We start from the raw sequence: 24,994 nt of genomic DNA, 5'->3' as shown, positions 1-24,994 counted from the left end.
CCAGGGAAATGGTGGAGTCACCATTCCTGGAGATATTTAAAAGACATATAGATGAGGTTCTTAGGGACATGACTTAGTGCCAGAGTAAGGTTATGGTTCGTTTTGATGATCTTGAGGTCTCTTCCAATAAAAATGATTCTATGATTCTGGTCCTGGAACATCACTGGAAGGAATGGGTGCTGGGGTCAAGACTAGTGAGAGAGGCAAGCAGAAAAGAGGAGACTGAGGGGGACCTCATTATGGTCTACAGTTTCCTCACAAAGGGAGAAGGGGCAGGTGCTGATCTCTTCTCTCTGGTGATCAATGACAGAACCTGAGGGAATGGCAGGAAGATGTGCCAGGGCAGGTTCAGGTTGGACATTAGGAAAGGGTTCTTCCCCCAGAGGGTGGTGGAGCAGTGGAACAGGCTCCCCAGGGAGGTGTCACGGCCCCAAGCCTGACAGTGTTCAAGAAGAGACTGGACAACATCCTCAGACACATGGTGTGAACTGGGGGGTTGTCCTATGCAGGGACAGGAGTTGGACTTGATCCTTGCAGGTCCCTTCCAGCTCAGGACATTCTATGATTCTGTGAATGGTCTGCATTTCAGATGCAAGATTGACTTCTAAATACCAAGAGCTGATTCCCATTTCCTTTCTCCTGCTGCCGCTCGCCCCCAGTGTGCTTCACCTCCTGCTGCCATGCATATGGTCTGCCACAGATGCGTGGGTTGTATTTTTTTTTGCTAATTTGACTAAGAGCATATTTTCCTATCTAAATCCTTAATGAAGACAAAAGGCCTGTATTGCAGGGTAGGAAGATACTAACCCGAAACATATTATTAGCAGGGAAGACTCATTCTCCTTATGTCCAGGTTTTTGAATGACTTAATTGAGGAAAAGAGATAGCTTCTGATAACAGTTTTTTGCACAGGGCAACAATGAGGGTGGAATGGTGGAGATGCTGTGATGCCAGCTTTCTTGGAAAGCTTCATTAAGCCATTATTGAAGTGATTGTGATCAATTCTCTTAAAGATCCAGGGTGCTTTGATATGATAGGCCTTTGCATAGCAATCTCTCAAGGGAGAAAAATGTTGCGGAAGCTCTGCATAGTTAATTTTTGATTGGTCTCTCATAAGCTTTTTTACAAGATACAGCAGAAGGAAAATACTCAGATATTATCTGGATATTGTTCACGGACACTTGGTATGAAGTGGACAAAGCTGTATGTACCTTTTAACTTCATTGACTCTTCCCATCCAAGTATTCCCTCAAAGATTGTAACTTGCCACATTTCTGTCGTGAAACAGTCGTTTCTCTCCTGAAACCCTCCAGGTTGAACAGTCTCATTTCTTCTGCTTACACAGGTGATTCTTAAATTACTTGGCCAAAAGGTTTCAGGCAGCTGGAAAAGCATAAACAGAGTAACTGCTTTTAAAAAAGAAGGAAAGAATTAGGGGACTAAGGCCTGGGAACTGTGGTGCTTTCAACTTAACATAAATTTCTAGAAAAACACCAAAATGAGTAAGATGTTTCTAAATGCTTAGAGGACAAAGGAAAATAAGTTATCATCTACAGAGATGTATAAAGAACAAATGTGTCAAATCAGTGTAATTTCCTGCTAAGGTAAAGCCTTATAGAAAAGAAATAGCAGATGACATGTTTTGTGTTATTGTAGGACTTTTGATGCTGTTTTGCATGACATTGTAAAGAATCTCTAAAGACAGTCATGATGCAATGGACATAAAACTAGATGTAAACCCATGTTTGGAGCATTTCTTTGAGAGTCACTATCAAAATAAAGGAAGTTATCAAGTATGGCTTGCAGAGGGCTATATTTGGGGCTGCCTAGTACTTTCATTTGCAATTTTACTGATGAAATACAGGGCTTACTTACTAACTTTACAGATGACTTCAGACTGAGAGGGGATGCAGTCATGTCAGGGGCTGGGTTAGAAGTGAAAATCAGTGACTGATGGATACCCTGCATTCTGCAGGCAATTTAAAAAACAAACAAAACAACACCACCACCACCAGATTTTGCTGGAAGGTATGTGTCCCTATAGTCAGTGCATTACTGAAGAGTTGTGGAAAGTGAACATTTAAAAATGACAGGAAAACACATGTGACTTTAATACATGAGATGCTTGGTCCTTATATGCTGTCCTTTGGTAACAGAACTGTGTTTAATGAAACTTTAATTTGTAGAATGATTTCTTCATTTATTCAATCCTTGTTTTTTTCTTTTTTTTCTTTTTTTTGGTAACATTGGGGCAAGTCCAGTGAATGTCACAGAGTCACTTACTCTGTCTTTAGAGCAGCAAAACTCTGGCTTAAATCAATGGAGTTTTTGTCCCATCAGGAGCGTGCCTACCTGTGGTTGCCTGTGAATTGCATTTCAGGGCTCTGGGCTGGATTGAAGCAAGGCATAATAGTTAAAGCTGGCCTGGCTGGCATCGATGCATTCGGTATTCATGGCACTTGGCCAGATCTGTGAGCTTGCTCTTTAGATGAATGTTGTCATCAGAGAACTATAATGAGGCTGCTCGTTCTGTAGTTTTGGAAGCAGCACAGTATAAAAGTCTTCAGTCTGCTGTGAGCTAGAAATTTGGCTGATCTTCAGCTTACAGTGTATAAACACGTTCCTCCTTTTCTTTTTTTTCCCCCCACTTTTCTTTCTCCTCCCTTCCTTCTCCTCAAGGACATAGACTTTGGTTATATTTTTGATAACTGCGTGGAGCTAGAAATCTGAACGGATGCCTGTGCCACCGCCGCCACCACCACCTCCTCCTCCACCGCCTCCTCTGCCTTCTGGAGGGCCCCCTCCACCACCGCCTCTGGTAAGATTGACTTTTCATCTCCATTAGCAAAAGCTTAGCTGTAGTAGTCAGCTCAGTCCCCCAGAATTTCGGTGTGGATATTCATAGCAAATATCTGCTTGTTTTGCTGGCTTTCGTCCTTCTATTCATTAGATCTGTCATCTCCAAAGTGGGATGTGTGTGATCATCCTTTGGGGTGCAAGAAGAAAATACTAGAACTTTGGTCATACAGGTGTATTATTTATAAATAAGTAAATATAGGTACATTGGGGTGCATGCTCAAAAAATTTTTTATTGCTAGGGGTGCAGGATCAGATGGTTTGGAGATAATTGCATTAAGGTGCATGTGGTGAGAACTTAACATTTATGAATACTTCTCCAGCCACAGGGAACTAACTCATTTTTGTATTGGTAATGTGCAGGTGGTAAATGTTAATTTCTTCATCCTCTTTCTTACAGCTTCTGTTAAGACTCACAGTGTTCAGTGGTAGGTGTTGCTCTTTCTAGCATATGCTGTCTTCCTGGGAATACAGCACAATGTGCTTTTATACATGTGCAGGAACAACTACGGCTTCCAACAGATGATTGCTCTGTGTGTCATTAAGCAGAACATGTCTCCTGCCAGTATGTTTGCAAGAAGAGGAGGATGCTCTGAGTGAAGTTTCAGGGTATTGCATTTTCATACCTTCATAATCAATTATTGTACTTATGGTAAAACATACGTAAGTCATTACTTGTGTTCTGCAATTAATTGTTCATAGCCTGTTTCTGCACTGAAATTCTTAGACTGTTTTTGAAAGGGTGAAACCTAGCAGGGTTGTATTCAACACATAATATCTCTCCTGACTCTTTTTTTTCATGTATTTTTCTGTCACTGCTGTAATTATTTGCAGTGTATGTTAGTCCCTGTAGTAAAACAGTACATGGTACTTTAAATGTACTTCAGATTATTCTTAAGAACTTTATTTCTCCCTTGCATTCTCTGGCATCTTTGCCTGTTTTGTTCCCATGAATGTCTGTAGATTTTGTTTGATAATGTTCTTATCTTCCTTCAGGAGAAAGCTTCCTTGCTTGTTTCTCTCTGCTACTTTGCAGGCTGAACTATTTTGTAAAACTTCCTGTGAACTGTGGAGATGAAGAGGAAGACACAGACAGCACATGAAATCAGCAGTGCTTGATTCCTTTTTTTCATTCTGTTTTACCTTTGGGTACCATGAGCAGTGTTCTCAGTTAGCAGCTCTTCTGGATTGGTGCACAACCTATAATGAGATACTAAAATTAATGGGCTGAATTTTGTGAGCAACTTAATGCCCACAACTGCAGTTAAAGTCAAGAGAAGCTGCAAGTGTTCTTATCCTAATACATTTAGTGCAGTAAATATCTAGAGATATTTTTAGACTTCTCTAACGTATGTCAATTGTAAAAGACTTGAGAAAGCTAAGAGTACCCTGAAAGACCAGTATGAACAAGTTCAGCTTTTTGTTTCCCCTCCTTTTCTGATGACTAGAATCACTACTATGACAGGGTTTTGATGCAAGGGGGCTTATGCTGTATTTCTTTATTTTAGTTAGATCATTCTATTTCAAATGTCATCTGCTGTGTGTAAGACATACAGAATCTAGAGTCAGTTTTATCTTAGTGATAGGATAAAAACTAAGCATATTTCTAATTAACGTCTGATATTACAGCCTTAATTTTAAAGAGTGTTGACACTGAAAAGAGCACATGAACCAACATAAAGAAAATAATATGACAGAACATTGAGGTTTTTTGTAACAGCAAAAGGATCTTTCCCTGTCCAAACCGAATCAGAGAGGGCCAACTTTGAGAGATCTGTGGTCTCCCTGGTGAGTTCAGCAGAAGTACAATGTAAGAGTCAGCTGGTGCCAAGTTGCAGAGTAAAATCTTATAATTGGGGAATCCATGAAAACTTGTTACAGACCCCATTTTCTTTTACTAGGAAGCTATTTTCTGGTACCTGGCATCTGTATTTTACAGCTGCTAAACTGCCCAGCTGTTGTTACAGCTGCTAAATCTGCAGTTGGAGGGTGGAAGAAGAAAAATTCTAACTGGCACATAGGTTTAAGGAAAACCTTCAAAGCAAATAAGTTTTATTTGAGCAACACCTGGAAACATTCCAAAGTAAACAGCACTGTGATTTTTATTATACTGATATAATTAAACCAGAGTAACATTTACATGTTAGCAATTAGAAGTTAGGTTTTAATTTTGCTATTGATGTGCAGGCAATCCACTACTTTAATTTACTTGATTTATGTTAGAAATGTCTGTGCGTAGGTTGAGGTTTTAGAATCCTGTCATTTTGCATGATGCCATTGCATGGGTACCATGGACTTCTCTTGCTTTTCTAATTACATGGAAAATACCCGTATTTTCCTCTTGTTTTCATTGTTAAGAGATTTTGGCAGAAGTATTCACCACGTTATCTTTTTTTTGGCACATTTTCTTAGTGAATATGATGAGCCATGGTCCCAAATGATTTTGAGGTCCTTACTTCATTGAAATCCTAAGTACTGTTGGCACTTGACTTTTCTGTACTGTTAACTCCATCTTAAGGCAGAAGAAATTTTGGTCCTTTCTTACTATCTTCAAAGATTTTGGATTTGCAGGTGTTCTGTAAGTATTTGTACTGAATTCTGCTCACAAAAGTTGTTGCAAGACAATAGTAAAGTGACTTGGAGATGGTACTTCAGACGTGTTAGGAGCCACCTGTGCCCAACAGCTGAAAAGCTTCTGGCTGTTAGAGCTTGCTTAAAAGAAAACAAAGTGGACTTTTCAGGAGGGAATGGTAGGGTATCTGTGATAGCAGATGTAGGTGGCTGAGTCAAAATGTAAATATAGTTAATTGGATGAATTGAGCATGTCTTCAAGTGCCTGCCTAGAGAAAGATAAGATGGATGAGTAGGCAGAATAAAGCTGTGCCCCAATATATTTCCTGGTACTGGCTTACAGAATTCAAATCTTTTTCTCTTTCCCCCTCCACCCTCGTAGAGGAAACTTAGCAAGGAGGCATTAGGTTGTTTGTCCTAAAGCTCTTTCAGTTTTATAGGCACATGTGCATCACCTGGGTATGTTTTTTCACAGGTCTTTGTTGTTGGTTTGTGTGGGTTCGGGGCGGGGCTGCAATGGTGGTGGTTTTGTGTTTGTTTTTTTGTTTTTCTTTTTAAAGCTTTCTACTTCTGAAAAAATTATTTTTATTCCCCCTCTATTTCTTGTATCTCTTTTGCCTTTTAATTTATCATATGAAATATTCCGGTTGGTTTTGGCTGTCATATTTCCAGGAGTAGATACCACCCCTGAGAGTCACTGAAAATTTCTCTGCTTCATCTCCCAAAAGAGGATCAAGAGAAAGTTTTGTTTTGATAAACCATGTTCACTTTTTACGTGCAATGGAGGCTGCTGTGCAGCCTTTGTCTGTACATTTGAATTCCTAATGTTATGATCAGTCGTCACCTATTAAAAATGTTAACATTGAGGGAAGTGTGGATGCGTAGCAGCCCTGCTGGGTTGTGCCTTATTCAGAGAAGATGTTTGTTTAATGATTCATGTGTTTTTGGAGTTTAAGAAAATACTTCTATTCTCTTTAGACTTGTTCTTATTAAAGCTTTAGCATAGAAATTAATCCCCCAAAACCATAATGGACCAAATGATTAAAGCCAGTAAAGTAGCACCAGGAGTTTATTTGCCTTATTGACATACTGAAAACTAGGAGAGCAGGAGAAGAAAGAAATGTGCTTACCTTGGTGTGGAAAAATGTGAAACTTGAAATAATGCTCAATGCTAGACTGGTATGTAGATTAACCTTAATGATCACTGCATTATTATTTGGTTTAAAAACCCATAATTTCTGTTGTAGATAAACAAATTTGTAGATAAACAAGTTTGTTATTCTGACTGGTTTTTCCCTTCTTGTAACAAAAATTCAGAGGAGCAATTCCTCATGGTATAATACTGTGATAAATGCATAATTTACACAGAGGCAGGATTTCCAATGTTAAGGAAAACATCAGCTGACCGTTTCCTTTGGGGGGATGTATTTTTTTCCCCTCCTTCATACAGTTGTCAGAGTGAAAACCTTGTTGAGCTGTTTTCCCCAACCTTCCCAAGAAATTCAGAGCACTACAGTGCTTCTCTGAAGCTGTGTGGGAGTTGGTTTTTCTCCTGTGACATTTAGTACTACTGTTCTTTGACAAGAGAAAAAACAACGTATATACAACAGCTTGGCTGAAAATCCTGATGATTTATGGTATTTTGATTTAGTCTTAACCAAATATAATATGAGAAAGAGAATGTGTGCATATAAGTGTGTTTATGCATTAATGCGTGTATGCCTGCTAATTATTTATTGTAAAAATGAAGGTAGTTTCTTGGGTGAGCAATAGGCTGACAGGTCAGGCTTAAATGGTTCTAGTAAATGAGGTTATGTCAGGCTGGTGACCAGTCATTAGCGGGGTTCCACCGAGATCCTTCTTAGGGCCAGCGCTTCTTCGATGTCTTTATAAATGACTTACACTCAGGACTTGAGGTGTTGCTTAGTAAGTTTGCTGATGACACAAAACTGGGGGGAGCTGTTGACACTCCGGAGAGCAGAGGGGCCCTGGAGAGGGATCTGGACAAATTGGAGAAATGGGCAATCACCAACTGCATGAAGTTTAAGAAGGTAAGTGCTGGATTTTGCACCTGAGACACACTGACCCTGGCTGCACATACAGACTGGGGGATGAGGTGCTGGAAAGCAGCTCTGCACAGAGGGATCTGGGGGTTCTGGTCAACAGCAAGTTGAATGTGAGCCAACAGTGTGTCCTGGCAGCCACAAGGGCCAATTGTGTCCTGGGTGCACCAAGCACAGCATTGCCAGCTGGGCGAGGGAGGTGATTGTCCCACTCTGCTCTGCTCTGCGCTGGTGTGGCCTCACCTGGAGCACTGGGTGCAGGTCTGGGCAACACAGGATAAAAAAGATATAAAGCTACTGGAGAGTGTCCAGAAGGCTATGAAGTTGGTAAAGGGTCTGGAGAGGAAGCCATGTGAAGAGAGGCTAAAGTCACTTGGTTTGTTCAGCCTGAAGGAGACTGAGGGGAGACCTCATTGCAGCTACAGCTTGCTCACAAGGGGAACTTTTCTCTTTAGTGACCAGTGATAGGACCCAAAGGAATGTCAGGAAGATGTGCCAGGGGAAGTTTAGGTTGGACATTAGGAAAAGGTTCTTCCCCTAGAGGGTGGTGGAGCACTGGAACAGGCTCCCCAGGGAGGTGTCATGGCCCCAAGCCTGACAGTGTTCAAGAAGAGACTGAACAACACCCTCAGACACATGGTGTGAACTGGGGGGTTGTCATATACAGGGACAGGAGTTGGACTTGATGATCCTTGTGGGTCCCTTCCAACTCAGGACATTCTATGATTCTAAGTTTCCACTCGGGCCCCTAGGCATGCATTCATAACACTGAAAGCTTAACAGGATCACCCATAGTGCCAATTACAAGATAATTAGGAATGTGTTTACTAAAATTTTAGGTGAGCTGTGAGTAAGATCAGATACAATACTTTGTCATGAAGTTCCTAGGTCAGGAGATACTAAATCATAGTATTTATTGCAGCTAGGTAAAACATTCTGGAGCAGAGTGCAGGCTTGGTTACCTTGTTGATGACTGGCCATCATACAGACTGTGCTGAGGGCTGGCCAAGGTGCAGCTGACATTTTGGAGAACACTTTGTTCCAGCCAAAATAAAGGAACTGATTTTTAGTGTTTTAATAATGTATCACACCTCATACCTGTCTGCTTTCATAAAGAAATGAGCAGCAATTATGTAGGGAAGATGATGTGTCTTTGTGTGGTATATTTGACTTCATTTTCAGATAGTGGAAAATGTCGCACAACTATAGCATCTCAAAGCATTGTTGCTGCAGTCTTCTGTTCCTGTAGTCAACAAATACAGAAAGGGTAAGTGGGAGCTATGAAAAGTGGGGAAGATGTAAAGAAAGCATAGTACTAGGCTGGCATTGCTCCCTGTGTTTAATGTGGACAGGGGCATGTACTGCAGATATTCATATGTGCTAATCTTGAATTCTTTACTTGAGATCTCTTAGGTCACCACTTCTAATGTATTTGGGTGGCAAGTTCTGTTTTGCAGGTTTCTTCATAATGTTGTGTGTTGTCTGAATGGAATGGAAAGCATTTCATTTTTTTTTTCTTGCTGTCTGTTTCTCGTCTGTATAATGTATAGAGACTACAGCATCTCGCAGAGGTACCAGATGTGAAGATCAAACCCAGGTACTAGAAGCAGCCTAGCTACAGAGAGCTCAGAGGTTAATTTACCATTCTAATCACAAGCTAATACTGCCCTGAAAAATCACTACCCCATTTGTAGTGTATGTAGTGGCTACATATTAAATTCCATCTGCCAGTTAATCTTACACTTGTAGCCTTTTAATTAAAAGAGAACTCAGAATTATAGCAATACTTGAGTTGAACTTCTCTACGTGGCTGGAAGGTGACATTGCAAGAAATGTTAGTTTCTTATTATTCTCCTATCTTGAGCTGACCGTAATTTTCAGGGATACTAAAACACATAACAGGTAACTGGGTAGGAGAAATGGCACAGCACTCTTAGAACAAAGCAAGATTAGTTGTGATACGCATAGGTTGCCATATGTTGAATATTTTGTTATCACTACTCATAGTAACCCTCGTCATTCTGGGAACCCTACTGTGGTAGAGAGAGAGAACAAACAGCAGTGGTGTCACTGGCTCCCATGGCAGCATTTTCAGCCTTGTGCTGTTTGACATTTTCATTGCAATGCCAGGGCCTCATGTTTCCTTCTTTATGGAAGAATTTTCACCTATGTTTTCACTGATGCAGAGGAAATCCTTGGAATTTGAATCCCAAAAATTTATAAATCAGAATGTGAAGGTCAAAATTGTATTTGAAGCCAGTCTCAGGGTATTTTTGGTATCTGACTTTTGATCTTTCTGAACTGCTGAGAAAAAAATTTTAGAGTAGTTTTGATTTTATACTCCCTTCATTTTGGTGGCTTCTGTTACTGCATATTTTCTTTTAGTGAAAGAACAGCCAGAATATATGCCGAAAATGGGAGTGTTGGTAAGTTAAATACCCATAGAAAAGCTAAATGGCTCAGCAGGTATAAATCACCATATTGATTCCCTTGCATTTTTGCATTCAGGTACAGAAGTGTAGCAACCCACACCGGAAAACTTTAAGTACAGCCTTGTGAATGAGCCCACTGCTCCGTTTGTAGCAGGAGCAATTGAACCTTTAAGTATAGAAGATTTTACATTGTCTGACGGAGTGGTGCTAACATAACATGAAGAGGGTTTTATTGGGTGCAGTGGCATCGATCACTGGTGGTGTTTGGAATGAGCACTGGAATAGAGATGTAGAAGACAATAACTCCTGCTGTGCCATTTTTTCTCTCTTTTGTTCCCTGCTGCTGTGTCTGCTGGGAATGGGTAGATGCTTGTGCAGAGCAGGCACCATCTCTGCTAATGCTGAAACGTCTCATTATTTGGGACTAAGGCCAGGACTAGGCGGTGGCTGAAAGTCTGGGAAGAGATCTGTAACAACTTCTGCACAGTACTTCCCTTGCTAGAAGCTGAGGAACAAGGCTGGTATGGACAAGGCCTATCTAAGGACACACATTGCTCGGTGACCTTCTCAACCCGGCAGGTTCAGATTGCAGAACTTTGTGCGATGGAGACTGAGATCATGGTTAATCATTATTGAGCTGGGTGTAGATGGAATCGTGAAATGCTGGTCATGTCATTCTCTTGAAACAATGACTTCATTAGTTGCCAGGAAGCTATTTGGCATGTCCCCTTATGTGAGTTCCCTCAAAAAAAAAAGTTGGCTGGAAAGTGAACCCCTCACATGGGAAGCATTTGCAGCTCAGCTTGCTAGAAGGCTGAGATATTGCTGTGTTTACCCAGGTAAACCAAGTGCCAGGAATTAATTAGTTTCATCCTATGCTACGCAGCAGAAACAGGAGAAGCGGCCCTGATCTTGCGATTGACTGTGCAGGTGGAGTCTTGCACCGTGGCGAGGTTTCCCATTATTAAAAAGCTTTAAATCAGCGGTCGGGGCTCTATTGTGAATAGATGAACCAAAACTCACACATACCAGATCTCACAAGCTTCTTTATAAACAAACAGTTTAAAATACTTAAAATAAGTCATGTGCTTTGTTGTTGAGACTTGTTGGATTATTTCCTTAAGCTGGAAGGGGAGTTCGTTTTATTTTATTTTGCATTTGACCATGCATGAGTGAAAGCACACCTGATGCATATCTAAATGCAAGAATGATCACAATGTTTTTCTGTATTGTACTTCTGTTTGTGACTTGCTGGAAACTGGGTTTATTTTATTATTTTAATAAGCTCTTGGTTTTTGTTGCAATTGCATTTCTTGGCACAGTCACAGGAGAGACTTTAGCTGCCCGTCTGAGAATTCTTTGTAAGAGCAATGCTCTTGCCTGCTGGGCAAACTGCTTCTGCTGGAAATACACAATTGTGAATTCTTGGCATAATTCTAATCTAGTAAAAGTGGATTGTTCTTGGGAAAACAAGTTCCTCTGGCGCTTCAGATTCCATGTTAGGCTACAAATGCATAGATGACTTTTACACTCCTCTGCTATGTCAAGGAAGACATACTTGTTAGCTTACACTGAGGTTTCTGGTCATCTCCTGTATTCTACCTTGTTCCAAAACAACCTCACTCTTTTAGTTAAAAATGATGACATTGTAGTTTGTTTGAACGTTCTGTCATCTTATTCACAATATTTCTTTTTCTGTCAGTTTCTGGTTTTGAAAAGGATGCAGAGTTCAATTCATATAAATACAGTATTCCTGATGCTTAAGAGGGATCTCCTTAGGGAACACTTGTGGTCAGCAGCTTGCAGTTGAATGGAAGGATGCTATGGAGTAAGTTGCTTGTGAGCAGGTCTCCCCTGTTCTTAGTCCATTCTTTTTCATCAGCAGTGTTCCAAGAAGGGTATTTTAGCAGGATGTAGCCTCTTATGGCCCCTCACTCCACGTCTGTACCCTTCAAGACTGCTGTAAGCACCAAGCCCATGCCTGGCGTTCCTTCAAGAGAGCAGGAGCTTTATGGCTGGATGAGGACCCAGTCAGCATCTCTCCCTCCGTGCCCTCCTACTTGGAGAGCCTTGCTATGCCATATGGGGAATGAGAACACCCATCATCCTTCCTCAGATGATTTACCAACCCCAAACAAGCTGTGTTTTCCTCTCGATATTCTTAGCCATCTCTGGCATGACGCACATAGGGCATTACACAGCTACCCTCACCTTTATTGTCCTCTTGCCTGAACAATCCATATTTGTCTACACCAGAATCCCAGTTATGTTTAATATAATATTTGGGGGGTTTTGTTATATTTCCAGTTGTTCTGGCTCTTCCTTGATCCTTTGTGTGTCCTTGAAGTAAGGTTTAGACATCTCAGTTGTCCCTCACTGTTGATGGACAGTTTCTTTGGCCAGACTTGGCACTACCACGTCACTGACTGCGTTGCCTATGTACCTGTTACTGCTTTTGCCCTGTCTGCTGTTCTACATGCTGATTTGAATTGTCCATTGCCATGTTTGTAGACTTTTGCATTTCTTAGTTTAAGTTTAGTCTCTGAATCATGTCAGATTGGATGTCAGAGAAGGCCAGGACTGGCTCAGCAACTCTTGTTTCTGTTAATGTGTGTCTCTGTGACCAGGCGTCCCTTTTCTCAGAGCTCTCTGTTCATCTTTCCTTATCTTGCTATAACATCTTCCCTTTCCTTCAAAGCCAAAGCTGAGGTGTTGCATGCTGCAGTGGTGAAGATCCCTGGCCTTGGCCATTCTCTGCGGGTTTGGCTGAGCATGGCAGAAAAAAATAGAGTTTGAGGACACCCCTTAACAAGTCCGTATTTTACTAAAATATATGCCTTGTCTGCCTTCTGCCAGTATCTGTGCTTGGTCTCTGCCTCGAATAACTTCTTTTTTTAACTTAGGGGGGAAAAATTGGCCATGGGAGAGTGGAAGGGTGATTGACATCAGATTCACAGAAATAAATGAAGCTGTCAGCAAAAGAGAGAGCTCTCTTTCTGCCCATAATAAAATACTGTGTGTCAAATTGATTGGTGGATTTTTATTTTTATTGTTATGTCTCACCAAATAGCTACTTAGGGATGAGATAAATGTATTTTGACTTCTTTTTTTTGTTGTTTTATTTTTTTAATCTACTTCAGATAAATACTTTTTTTTTTTTTTTCTACAGTGCTGTGTTTCCAGTATTTCCTATAAAAAGTGACCAGGAAAGGGAATCCACTGTGATGACACAATTCATTACATGTTAGGAATATAATACACAGTACTATGAGTTCTCTGAAATAAAATAGAATGTAGTGCCTTTGGATGGAATTGTGCTTTATTTTATCTTACTTATGGCTCCTACCTATTGCAAGGCTGGAGTAGTGGATCCTCTTTTCTCATCAGCTGATGGATTTATTCTGAAACAAAGGTCTGTGACTGCCCGGCTACTGGGATTGTGCAGGTAGCTGGAGGTACATTTTTGCTGCAACCATTAGGTTTATAAAGATCTACGCTATCCTGAAGTATTTTGCAAATTCAGTAAAGGGTATATTTAAAATTCAGAGTAAATATAACCCATTTGTGGGAGTGTCTGCATTCACTATGACCTGGCCTAGCTGCCCAGAGTCCAAAGAATTTCCCCTCTTCTGTGCTACTATGAACTTCGTCAAATGCCTGGTGCTTTCTGCATTTACATCATTTTGGTCTCTGAGCACATATGCCTCTTAAATATTTTAAGTATCATAGGAGCCCAGAGGGTAGGTTGATGCTCTTATTTGTCTTGCAAGATGTAAAGTGACTTTCCCAAGGTGATGCAAATATTGCAGCAGTCATACTCCCAGAAACGAAGTTCATTGCCATGGATTTTAGTCCACTTTCTTTAAAAAAAGTGTCTGTCTGATACAACCCAGTTTAGGGTGTTACGATTGTGATTGTTCAGGGCCAAACCTTGTGTGGTCCATATGTCTAGTGTACACAGAGTTGTTCTGCCAAACAAAACTATTCACTGGAAAAAATCCTTAGGAACCCCTGGCTGCCTCCCTGCCGTCCGCAAGTAGCTCTGTACAGGCTCAACCACTTGCACTTCACAAAAAGCACCAGAGAGGATCCAGCCTTGATCTGAAAACCAAGAAGTCGATGATCTGTTGCTGTCCACAGCCCTTTGCAGGGGAGATCGGTCACTCTGGCTGCTCCTATACTTGCTGCTTTCCAATCAGAGCTTGTCTGGCTGTGTCTTACATTGACTCGCCAAATGCCTGTCTCTGCTGGATTAATAGATCTCAGGTCCTGACTGTCATGTCCCTTTGAAGGTTTGCGCTTTGGGGCTCATGGACCAGCCTGAGCTGCTAAAATCCAGACTGTTTCTTCCAGCTTTCTGAATACCACTTCAGCTCTCTTCCTGTGCATCTCCATTTTTTCTATACCATTTTTAAGATCTGAAGACCAGAACTGAACTTGTAACCATTTTTGCCAATATTATTTTTTTCTGAAAGGATAAAATATATCAGAGGGCTGTGTTTATCCTTCCTTGCCACATCCTGTGTTAGGAGGTCGGGCACACTTGCCCATGCACTGTCACTGCTGAGGCCTATGGCTGGTCAGGCTTCTGGCACTCTGGATGCTGGCTTTAATTTCAGAGGTATGGTCAGAACTTTTCATCTGGTCATTTTCAGTTTTATATTTGACATTTGTATATTGTGCATTTTTTTTTCCCCTTCCCTCAGCCTTAGGGGAGTGTGTTTTGGTTTGTTGTTATTTTTCAAATGGCCTCGAGTTGCAGTGATTTGATCTCTCTGTGTAACCGTGCTGTCCTCATTCATTTCTCTGCCAGTCTGAGTTACCAGCTGCAGATTTTGAACTGTGTATTTCCATCACTGATGATTTACACTCTGGAACATCACTCTACATATTGTGATTTGGTGGTATATTCCTGTTTACAGGTACTTTGGAGACCTGTCAGGCAGCCCCAACGTTGACTCTTTACCTTACTGAATGACATAGCTGAGGATGTAATTTAGGTCGCTGAAAACAAAAGTAGCAGAGTTTGGTCAGATGAAAAGGGAGTAGATCTCTTATGTACAGGCTGTTTACATGTGTGGTTTGTTCTGTTCTATTTCCAAGTATGCACTGAATGTGCTGTTATTTATGTCCTGAATAGTAGCAGAATAACCTGATGGTTACTAAGGTAATGAGAACCCACCGTTCTCTTACCGATGCATGTAAATAAAGTATGGAATTTAATTTCACTCTGTGTTACCTGAGGCAGCTCTGGCATCTGATAAAACAAATGATCTTCACGTTCTCCTCCGCTTCCTTTCTGATTTTCACTGAAAGATTGAGATGTTTCTCTTTTTGTAAATAAATGAGGCTGCCCTGCAGGTGGAGGGAAGAAAGTAGCCCAAGAATTACATTCTTTGTCATGCAGCTGTTTTTCCTCTGTGACTCAAAATATATTTTCCTTTCTGCTTAAATGCTTCTACTTCACCTGATCGGAATTGAAGATTTAACACCCATATGACTTCCTCTTTTATTTTTCTCTTGATACGCAACTTATGTTTATTATCTGTTCTTGTGCGATGGATTGCAGGCATAGCATGAGTGTCAATTCCAGATTAATTTCTTAAACAAAGGAAGGAAACTTCCTTTTTGATTGTGTATCAAAAAGCAATATGGTAAAAATACAAATTTGCTGACACAGTAATACCAGTAGATGAGTGGGTGAGATACTTACCTGGTGAAATGATCCTTGACAAGAATTGTCACTGACCTTGGGAGAGCAGGCAGCAAACAAGAAACCCAAAGGAGCTCTGACCACTGTGCAAACAGGCAACACTACACCCCAGACCATCTTGACTTTTTAATGGAAGAAGAGAATCCGTATCAAGCTACTCAGCAGCTCATCAATCACCTGAATCCACCAGGCTGGGCATGGGAGATTGTATCTGTCTCTTACATACAGGAGGAGGAAGGAGAAACAGCTGGGGCACGGGATGGAGTTGTGCTTGAAGTAAGGGAATCTACTGCAGGAGAAAGGCAGCAGGTTACGCTGAATTATGGGCCTCCAGAATAGTGTTCCTTATTTTTATCTTTTTTTTTTTTTTTTTTGCTATAAATTGTGAACAAATTAATGTCTTAGCCATGTTAAAGTGATATCAAATCACAGGTGCTCGCAAATGTAAGTTGCCATGAGTGGGATATTTCAGCGTAATAGCCATTTGGATATCAAGGCTTTATATTCTAACAGCCTACCTGCTCAAAGAAGGAGCAGGGTGGGGGGGTGGGGATGAAGTGGACAGCTGGCATAATATACGGATATTTGAACTCGGAAACGAAAAGACAGCTGCTGGATCTAATTTTAAACATAGTCTTGATCAGATCCCTCTAGATCCTGTTTGTCCTGCCACAGCAAAGTCGTTAGTGGGAGTAGAGAGGAGTGAAATTCAAGATACTGGCAAAAAGCTTTTGTGAGAAGGGGAGTCACCCTTGTTCCAGTTATGGTATTTCCGTTTCTCACAGTAAGTATTGAAAGAAAATGCAAGTGGAAGCAGCGTCTGGTTGGTACATGGTTTGACACTGCTCCCACAGGCAGCTTTTCTGGGTTGTCCTAATGCTGTCCTGAAACCAAAGGGGCCAGCAGCGCTGTATCCAGTTAGGAAACCGTGTATTCAAAGTGGGTTTTTTGTAATATTTAAAATAATATGTGGTTATAGTATCGGTCACCAGATGATAATTCCGAGGTTTTACATCAGGTGTCAGGAATGCATTGGAAGGGATCGGGAGCGCCATCTAGTGGGGCTCTGCGAATTTAGCTTGCTGGTTTTGTTTGTTGGTTTGGTTTGGTTTTTAGCAAGTGCAAAAATAACAAGTAGTATCGCACCAGTATAGTTCTTCATTTAGGATTAGCAAGCTAAGATATTTTATTAATTCAGCAGCTGGTTAAGCATTTTCAAGCGTCTGTCTTGCTTTCAGAATGCTACTACCAAGCTGGGTATTTTTGGTTCAAAGTGTGACAGTATTGTTCTGCTTTATTTTAACTACGATGCTAAACTTAAGGGCTGTGGAAACATTCCTGTATTTATTCTCTTTATGAACTTAGCTAACCCCCGGGGATTTGCGGTAGCTGTGGACACATGCAGCACACTGCTCCTCTGACGTGAAGATTCCCCTCTGCTAGACCGCTCCATTAACCACATGACAGGTTTAGAAATAACAGCTTTGCTGGTTTATATCCAGTTCAGGAAAGAGAAACGTCCAGACTTTTAAAAGATTTTATTATTCTTTTTTTTAAATAACAGGAAACTTGATGAAATAAGAATAAAAAATGAAGATATATATTTTTGTTTTGTTACAAAACTTTAAATGACAACCTGACTTTATATTTACAGACCTTGATTAGGCTAGAAAAGTTACTAAAATATAATTGTATTCTTCTAAAGACAGCGTTCTGTGATCACATCCAAATATAAGCGCAGTATGCAATTAACTGTCATCTTTTCCTAAGGCAAAGTGGGTAGAACAGAAATATGTTTATTCTAAGGTAGGATATAAAATCTGTATTGTAAAGCACTGCAAATAGCATGAAAAGAGAGAGGTGGTTAGAGCTGGAGTTGTGGGGCAGAGACCATAAATGGCCAAGCAAGAGGTCACATTTCATGTAAGCGTGTCTCCTAATTTCCTTTCAACAGTATTAGCACAGCCAGTGTTAGATTTGTGTTATATTTAAACTTTCATCTTTCCTGCCTCTTATGCAACTGAACGCTGTTCTTGCTGATTCAACCCAAAGGCTTTGAAATGACAGCTGCCAAGGCTGGTTTATTTCAAATCTTCTATCCCACATTTGCTTATGTGTCCTTTCCAAGCATGTATTTTTGTCTGTACCTCCCCATCTAATATTCTTATTGTCAACAGGGAAGTTCAGAGCTGCCAAAACTGCGAAAGGAAGACCAAAAAGCACGGAACGCGCTGTTAGCTGATATCCAGCAGGGAACTCGCTTAAGAAAAGTGACTCAAATCAATGACCGCAGTGCACCACAGATCGAAAGTGAGTGTGTGCTCGTGGGTAAGGGCCCTGGGTGAGCTGTGCTGAAGCCTCAGTTGCGGAGATCAGCTGGACAGTTTTCAAATTGAAGGGCAGGTTTAAAGTTCAGCAAAGGTCTGCACCTTCATATGGCTTTAGGATGTGGAGATGCTTTCTAAACTTGCATCCTGCTGTAAGATGAATAACTATTAACACTTCACTGTTATTAACACTATTAAGTCTATAACTGGGTATCACCTTAACAGGCATTTCCTTGTCCAAAAAAAAAAAATCACAACTGAGAGTCCTTGAGAGTTTCTCAATGAAATAATTGTTTAAGGGGGAATTGTTTGCTCTGGCAGAAAAACTGTTCTTTACTAGATAAAAAGAACAAAAAATGCCAAAACCATCTGGAAGCATGAATTTCCTGTTGTCTAACACAACTTGTGGTTGGTGTCATTATGGATGTGAAATTAAGAAGCACCAGAGGGTGCTGTGCTCCAAGATCTGGGTCAGAAATTGTGTGAACAGTAACTTTCCTTGCTGAGCCTGCCTTAAGAGGGAAAAGTCTGCTCTCGGCTATGTTTGTTGGTGCCAGGTCTTACTAGTCCGAGTGCAAGAATGAAATTACTTTCTGATATACCCTGTGTTTTTTGTTCTTTTTAACAGAACCCAAGGAAACTAACAGAGATGGAGTTAATCAAGCCATTAATAAAGGCAGCTCTCAGCAGCCTCTGGGAGGTTTATTTGCTGGTGGCTTCCCTGTTCTCAGACCAGCCGGCCAGAGGGACATGCCGGGTAAGGGCTTTGTTTCTATGAAAGAATCACTGGAGGGAACTGTGGCTTGGGATAAATACACTTTGGGTTTAGCTTTAGTGTTTGATTTTTATTGCTATTTACTGAACCCTTAGTTCATCACGTGACCATGGAGGGCTCAATTAATAACGTGCTTGAAGTAATCTTTCTAGATGTCAAGTGCCTTATTCCTTAAAATATAAATAATAAGCTATCTCTGCACTGGGTAGGAATGAGATTGAATAGGTTGTGCAGAGTTTTAATGGAGATTTTTTGCATTAGTTTAATGAAAACTTTTAATTGTGCCTTGAATATTGAAATCTGAGCTTATCAACTTCAACATAAATGGCATAGAAGTCATATTTCCTTCCCTCCATTAATGTGCATTTCTGCAGTATTGCAGGCTTGTGTGTTACTTTTAAAGATTCACATTTAAGATTTTTGCTCTCTGGATTTGGTAAGCACAGTTTTGATCCAGAAAGGTAATTTATTGACCTGAAAAAAGGCTATTGTTGCTTCACAAAGACAGAAGGAAGGCATGTGTGGGAGCCCCTGCTGCTGCTTTCACCTCAAGAAGGGGTGACTATTTTAGAGCCACAGCAATGCCCTCTGGTGCCGTTGTGCAGCTGATGACTGCTCAGGCAGCACAGAGCAAGGTGGGCATCGGCAGGGAAAGATGCAAATTGGCTCTACCTGCAGGGTTTTCTCCTGGAAGACGAGCCCATAATGGGCAGTTCAGCTTGTGACAGGGCCGCCTCACCGCTTCAGATGCAGTAGCTACTTTGGGTTGTTCTAAAACTCTGACTATGTGAATATAGAATGAGATGCCTTTTTTTGGACATCATGCTTTGTGAAAAATCCTTGACGTTTACTCAGGAAAATACATTTTGTAAGGTCAAGCATCTGAGCATTTGCAGTTGAAAAGGAAACATTTGAACCTGTACCTTTGGGGAAGCCTTTGAGGCACTAATTTTAAGAACTTGGCTTTTATCCATGGGATTGAGCTTTATGTAATGTTGCATGAATTTTTAAACCTTAAACAAGTTCTTAACTTCAAGGATGCACACTGATTGCGTGTCCATCTCGTGTTCTTCGAGGTCTTTTCACTAGGACTCTCGATTCCTCCGAGCAGACAGCTCATTGATGTTCAGCCGGCTGTACTAGGTAGATGGGGCTGGTATAAAGTACCTCAGGCCTTTTGAAGGAAAGTACTTTCTCCTTAATCTGTTTCATTTCAACTGAGGAACAGGGATCAGAGTCCTCAGTGCCTGCTGGGACACATCACCTCTCAAGCCCCGTTACACCAGGGACAACCTCTTGGATATGAGATGGTTTTAGAGAGCTAATCACTCCGAGTAACCAGTGGGGAGGGGGCGATGAAGAGCTGGCTCTTTGCACTGTTCTGTCTGATGAGCGAGAACCAAACCCTGAGGTATAACGTGTGATACCTGTTTTTCAGCTGGGAGGCCTGGGCAGCTTCCAGGGGTCCGAGCAGCAGCTCCCAAGCCCTCTGCCCCACCGCCCTCCAGCACCGCCAAGGCGAGCAGTAACCCGCCGCACCCGGCTGAAGGCCCACGGGCAGCGGCCCCACCGGAGCCCCCCAGCACCTCCCGAGCCGGAGCCGGCCCGGGGCGGCCCAGCCTGCCCGCCCCCCCGCCACCGCCTCCGGCCTCCAGCAAACCTTCCCTCGCCTTCCCCCCTCCTCCGCCTCTCCCCCCTACAGCCGAGCGCCCTCCCAAGGGGGTGTCCCCCAGCGCTGCTCCTCCGCCCCCGCTCCCTCCTCCTCAGGCTGACAAACCCACCAAGTTTCAAGCAGGAGCTTCACACCCGCCCCCGCCTCCTCCCCCGCCCCTCGCTCCCCCCTGCGCGTTTCCCGGCAGGACAGCGGATTTCCCTGCTGCTGCCTCTCCCTCTGAAGGAAGGGACTGTCCCCCTCCCACACCGCCACCCCCACCTCCTCCTCCGCCACACACGTACCCCCTGACGCTCCCCAAATGGTTCTCCTCGCCGCCCTCCCCAGCCTTCGGCACTGCCGACGTGCCCCCTCCGCTGCCCCCGAAGTCCCCCAGCTTGCTGTCGCAGCTCCACAAGCCCAGCAGTATCCAGTCCCTGCCGCTGCCCCCCACTCCCAGCCTCCCCCAGCCCACGGCGGCGGTGGCGGAGACCAGGAGGAAGAGAGCCGGCCGAGGGGCAGGTGAGAGCCGCACCTGGAAGGAGGGAACGTTTCTTCTCCCTTTGGCTATCGGGGAGGTAGCACTGGTGGCCAGAGAGTGTGCAGGAGTGCGGATGGACAGGGCAAGTAGCAGCAGGGTGAAGTCCATCGGCTGGAGTACCTGTAGGTCACGTGGCGTGTACGGGGCATGTGAGGCATCAGGCTCTTCTTAGCGCTGGACACACACACCTGATGCTTTAATCTGTGATTCTGGGAAGCAACATGCTGATCAGCAACGTTTTAGGATCGCTAGCCTGTTGCTTTTATGTTGGAATTGACTGAACTCAGGAGCAGTTTCCTACCAGTCTCAGGTAGGGCAGCCGAGTCTGCAGCTGCTCGAGCTTTGATGACAGAACCCCAGGGAATGGCAGGAAGATGTGCCGGGAGAGGTTTAGGTTAGACATTTGGAAAAGGTTCTTCCCCCAGAGGGTGGTGGAGCACGGGAACAGGCTCCCCAGGGAGGTGTCACAGCCCCAAGCCTGACAGTGTTCAAGAAGAGACTGGAGAACACCCTCAGACACATGGTGTGAACTGTGGATTTGTCATAGGCAGGGACAGGAGCTGGACTCAATCATCCTTGTGGGTCCCTTCCAACTCAGGACAGTCTATGATTCTAAGTGTCAGCCTAGCCAGACCATCCCTCCACTGCTGCACCCATGCAGTCTGGCAACGGCTGGAAATGTTACAGGAGAGACTAAAGCAAAGACGAGGCAGCTGCAGCTATAGATGAACAAAGGCAAGTATGGATGCAGCCCTCTGCTTTTCCACAGTGGCCAGTGCCTCTTGTGATCCAGGTGGCAGGGTCAACAAAGGCTTCTCTGACTGCTTGGGAAGCAGGGATATTAGCTAGTGTTTCCTTGAGCAGATGGTAGAAGGAATTTTTTTCTGACTGATATAATGAAGATAATAAAAAAATGAGTCTAGATCTGTGTGGGTTTGAGGAATGGAGACAGCTACTTAATAAGGAGCATCTGAAGAGAATGTTCTGTACCCTGTATTTTAGCAGCCACATGTCAAGAGAAAGATTAGTGGTTCCCTTTGACAGCCATGGGAAAGGCCATGTAAGTACAGCACATCAGGTGCTTCGTGATGGTGATTAATGCTGCTCAAGTACTGTCTGAATTATGGTGGCTCAGCTTTTGAGGTTTCCATAAAATTAGCCTGCCTTTCTCTTGGTTATCCAGGGGGAGAAGCAGTTTTGAGAGGCTGGTAACTTGGAGACCCTGGGCTCCCTGTGGTTCACACAGTTCCTGTGGTAGGTCTGCCCAGATGTGAACTTTGAAGGCTCTTGCAGCTCCTCAATGGAATGCACAAGAATGATGGTAATTCCACTGCATAGCTGCCAAAGTGTCGGGAAATTAATTTCTTTTAGTGATGATACCATCTAGTGTGGTTGTTGCTTATTTTTCTTTTCTTAAACAAAATACTTGTTCTTGTGAAATTGGAAGGATAGATTGGGCCAAAGCCATGCTTCAGAATGTCAGACTTCCCTAGAATTAGATATAGCAAGCCGCACCAGTAGTGACTTAAAAGTAATACTTAATGCTATAAATCCATGGTTAGGCTTGACAAACAGCAGCTATGAAGTACCCCAAAGTAGCTAAGTTTGCCCTAAAATCCTGCATTCCTTCTACACTTCCACTTTTGTACAAAGTGTATTGTCAAGTGTGGTAAGTCACAATGATGTTTCTCTTTTTAAGGACCTGGTGCTGGGAAGCTTGTCACTCCTCCACAGCCACCAGCAAGATCACCAACAACTGAACTTACAAGCAAGTCTGGAGTCTCAGCCTGGGCTACAGCTCATGACCCCTACCCACCACTTAAAAATGGAAACATGCACATCATTGGTAAAATAACCTAAATTACGTCTCTCAGCCTTATTTAATGATTTTAGTGCAAAAGCCTGTGTGTGTCTCAGACCACAAAAAATAATTTAAGACCTTCTCATGGCAATAACAAGGTAGTATAACTAGACCCATTAGAAACATTTTTTGTTCAACCTTATATAATGAGAGAAAATTAAGGCTTTTTCACAAAGGTGTTGAATCATCCAGTAGAAAAAAGAGCATGCACTACCTGCAACATTATTTAAGGTTGTGAAAAGTTGCTGTAGGGTGCTTAAATTACTATCCTTAAAACCAGTTCATGGACATTTAGTAGCTTTAGTCCTATAGAGCAAAGATGGGGAAGAATTACTTCTGTGGTCTGATGAATTGGCCATTCATTCTTGCTTATAGCTAAATGGCTTGAAAACCACCCAGGAATACCTCTGTTACCACAACTTCATCAATGCAGAAAACTGGAAAAGCAGCCAGAAGCTTCACTTCAGTTAGTAGCAGGCAGTGTTTGCAATTAAGCCAGAAAACTTGGATGGCTTACAGATACACTCCTCAAGATTGTTTATATGGAGTGAGCCACTATCAATTCCAGGGGAAAACAAGGCAGCATTTAAAATTGAAATTACTTGTGGCAATTTTTACTTTTTCTTTTTTCTTTCTTTTAAGTATCTGTCTAATAGTGACAAATGTTTATTTCCCTGAAACTTCCCAGATGACTTTGAATCTAAATTTACTTTCCATTCTGTGGAAGATTTCCCCCCACCTGATGAATTCAAGCCATTTCAGAAAATATATCCCAGCAAGATAGCTAGAGGTAAGTGTGTAAACAGCTCTGATAATGATCCAAAAGGATTAAAGACAGGAAGTGAACATAAAGAACAGAAACCTGCATTAATGTGAAGAACTGGGCTCAGGAATAAGTAGAGAGGGATGGGATTTGTTACAGTGGTTGCAGGGACCAACGATACAATGAAAAGCACTTGATTAATTACTGTTAAGTCTTAGTAGCTAAAAATAAAACTATGTGGCTTAACACGCATTCTGTGTTCTTCAGATTGTTGAATTTGCAGAGCCCTTGATGTTAAAAACAGACAGGCAGCTACTGAGTTGTTTTTTTGTTCACGAACTTGTGAAATCACAAAAGAGAGGTGATTTGATCCATGTCTTCCATCATGTGTTTTGATTTAAATTCTATGCTTGGTGTTTTACAGATCCCTCTAAAAATCCACCATTAAGAACACATGTAAGATGAGAAGAGTCTTCTGATGCTCTGTGGATTTGCTATTAAACAAGAAGAACATCAAGATAATATATAAACCAGAAGGGGTTCCTATTACAGTGATAAGAGATTATATTTGAATTGCAAGTGCTGCAATGTTAACATTTTTATAAACTGGGAAGGTGCTGTAAATGATACTTTTTGAATTGGCCTACAAACCACAGGAATGTCAGCACAGGCTTTTAAATTATTGTATATAGGTGGATAATTTTTAAGCAAAGCAACATAAAATATGAATTCTTTGTAGTGTTGAAACAATGCGCATTCATCATGCTGACATGTTACCTCAGAATACTTTTTGCATTACCTGCCTGTAGTTCATTTTTCCTCTTCCATCATCATTTTAAAGTATTTTGGAAATCCTCCAGTTATTATTCAGACATTTTCAACTAACTACTAGAAACTAATGTGATACCTTTAGTCTCCCTGTATGTTTCTTCACTTCTTCTATTCTGCCTATCCTCAGGTTGCAGCAGAATGGCACTTTCATGAACAGATGGGCCCACAATCCTTTTCTCATTAAGTGCGAAGAGGAAAGAGCTGATAAGGAGCTGTGGCTGCTGTTGAGCCCACCTCTTATTGATTACAGATCCTTATAGGATAGTGTCTGAAGAAGCCCAGCTGGGTAGATTGGTCATGAACTTGACAAAAGACAACAGAACTTTTCCAGACTGGAGGAAAAGAAAGTTTTCTACTGTAAGAAAAAAAAATATGGTGTGTGTGAATGCACATGCCATGAATTATGTATGTAAGGGCATGTGTCCTGTATTTTTCTGCTGGCAAAGTGGATATTCACCCTTTGGGTGACAGACTGTCTTTACCCAGCAATTAGGAGGCTTCTGGATGAGGGGTCCAACACCTACATTATAAGCAGACAACTACAGCTACAATTGTTAACCCATAGCAACAGCAAAGATTCATTATCCAAAACACACCAGGTGGAACAAGC

At 42.1% G+C, this 24,994-nt stretch overlaps 1 protein-coding gene across 1 annotated transcript; it reads left to right on the top strand.

Annotated features, from left to right (window-relative positions):
* Nucleotides 1-2,734: 2,734 nt before the first annotated feature.
* WIPF3 (WAS/WASL interacting protein family member 3) lies at nucleotides 2,735-24,018 on the top strand (the record flags this gene model as incomplete). Its single annotated transcript, XM_080339753.1, has 7 exons — nucleotides 2,735-2,818; nucleotides 17,813-17,945; nucleotides 18,591-18,719; nucleotides 20,176-20,910; nucleotides 22,629-22,775; nucleotides 23,479-23,580; nucleotides 23,978-24,018. 7 exons carry the CDS (start codon nucleotides 2,735-2,737, stop codon nucleotides 24,016-24,018), a joined length of 1,371 nt encoding a protein of 456 aa, XP_080195879.1.
* Nucleotides 24,019-24,994: the final 976 nt, after the last annotated feature.

Source organism: Nesoenas mayeri (genome assembly GCF_963082525.1).
Source record: "Nesoenas mayeri genome assembly, chromosome: 2".
Lineage (NCBI taxonomy): Eukaryota > Metazoa > Chordata > Aves > Columbiformes > Columbidae > Nesoenas > Nesoenas mayeri.
This window is presented reverse-complemented; position numbering and strand designations above follow the sequence as displayed.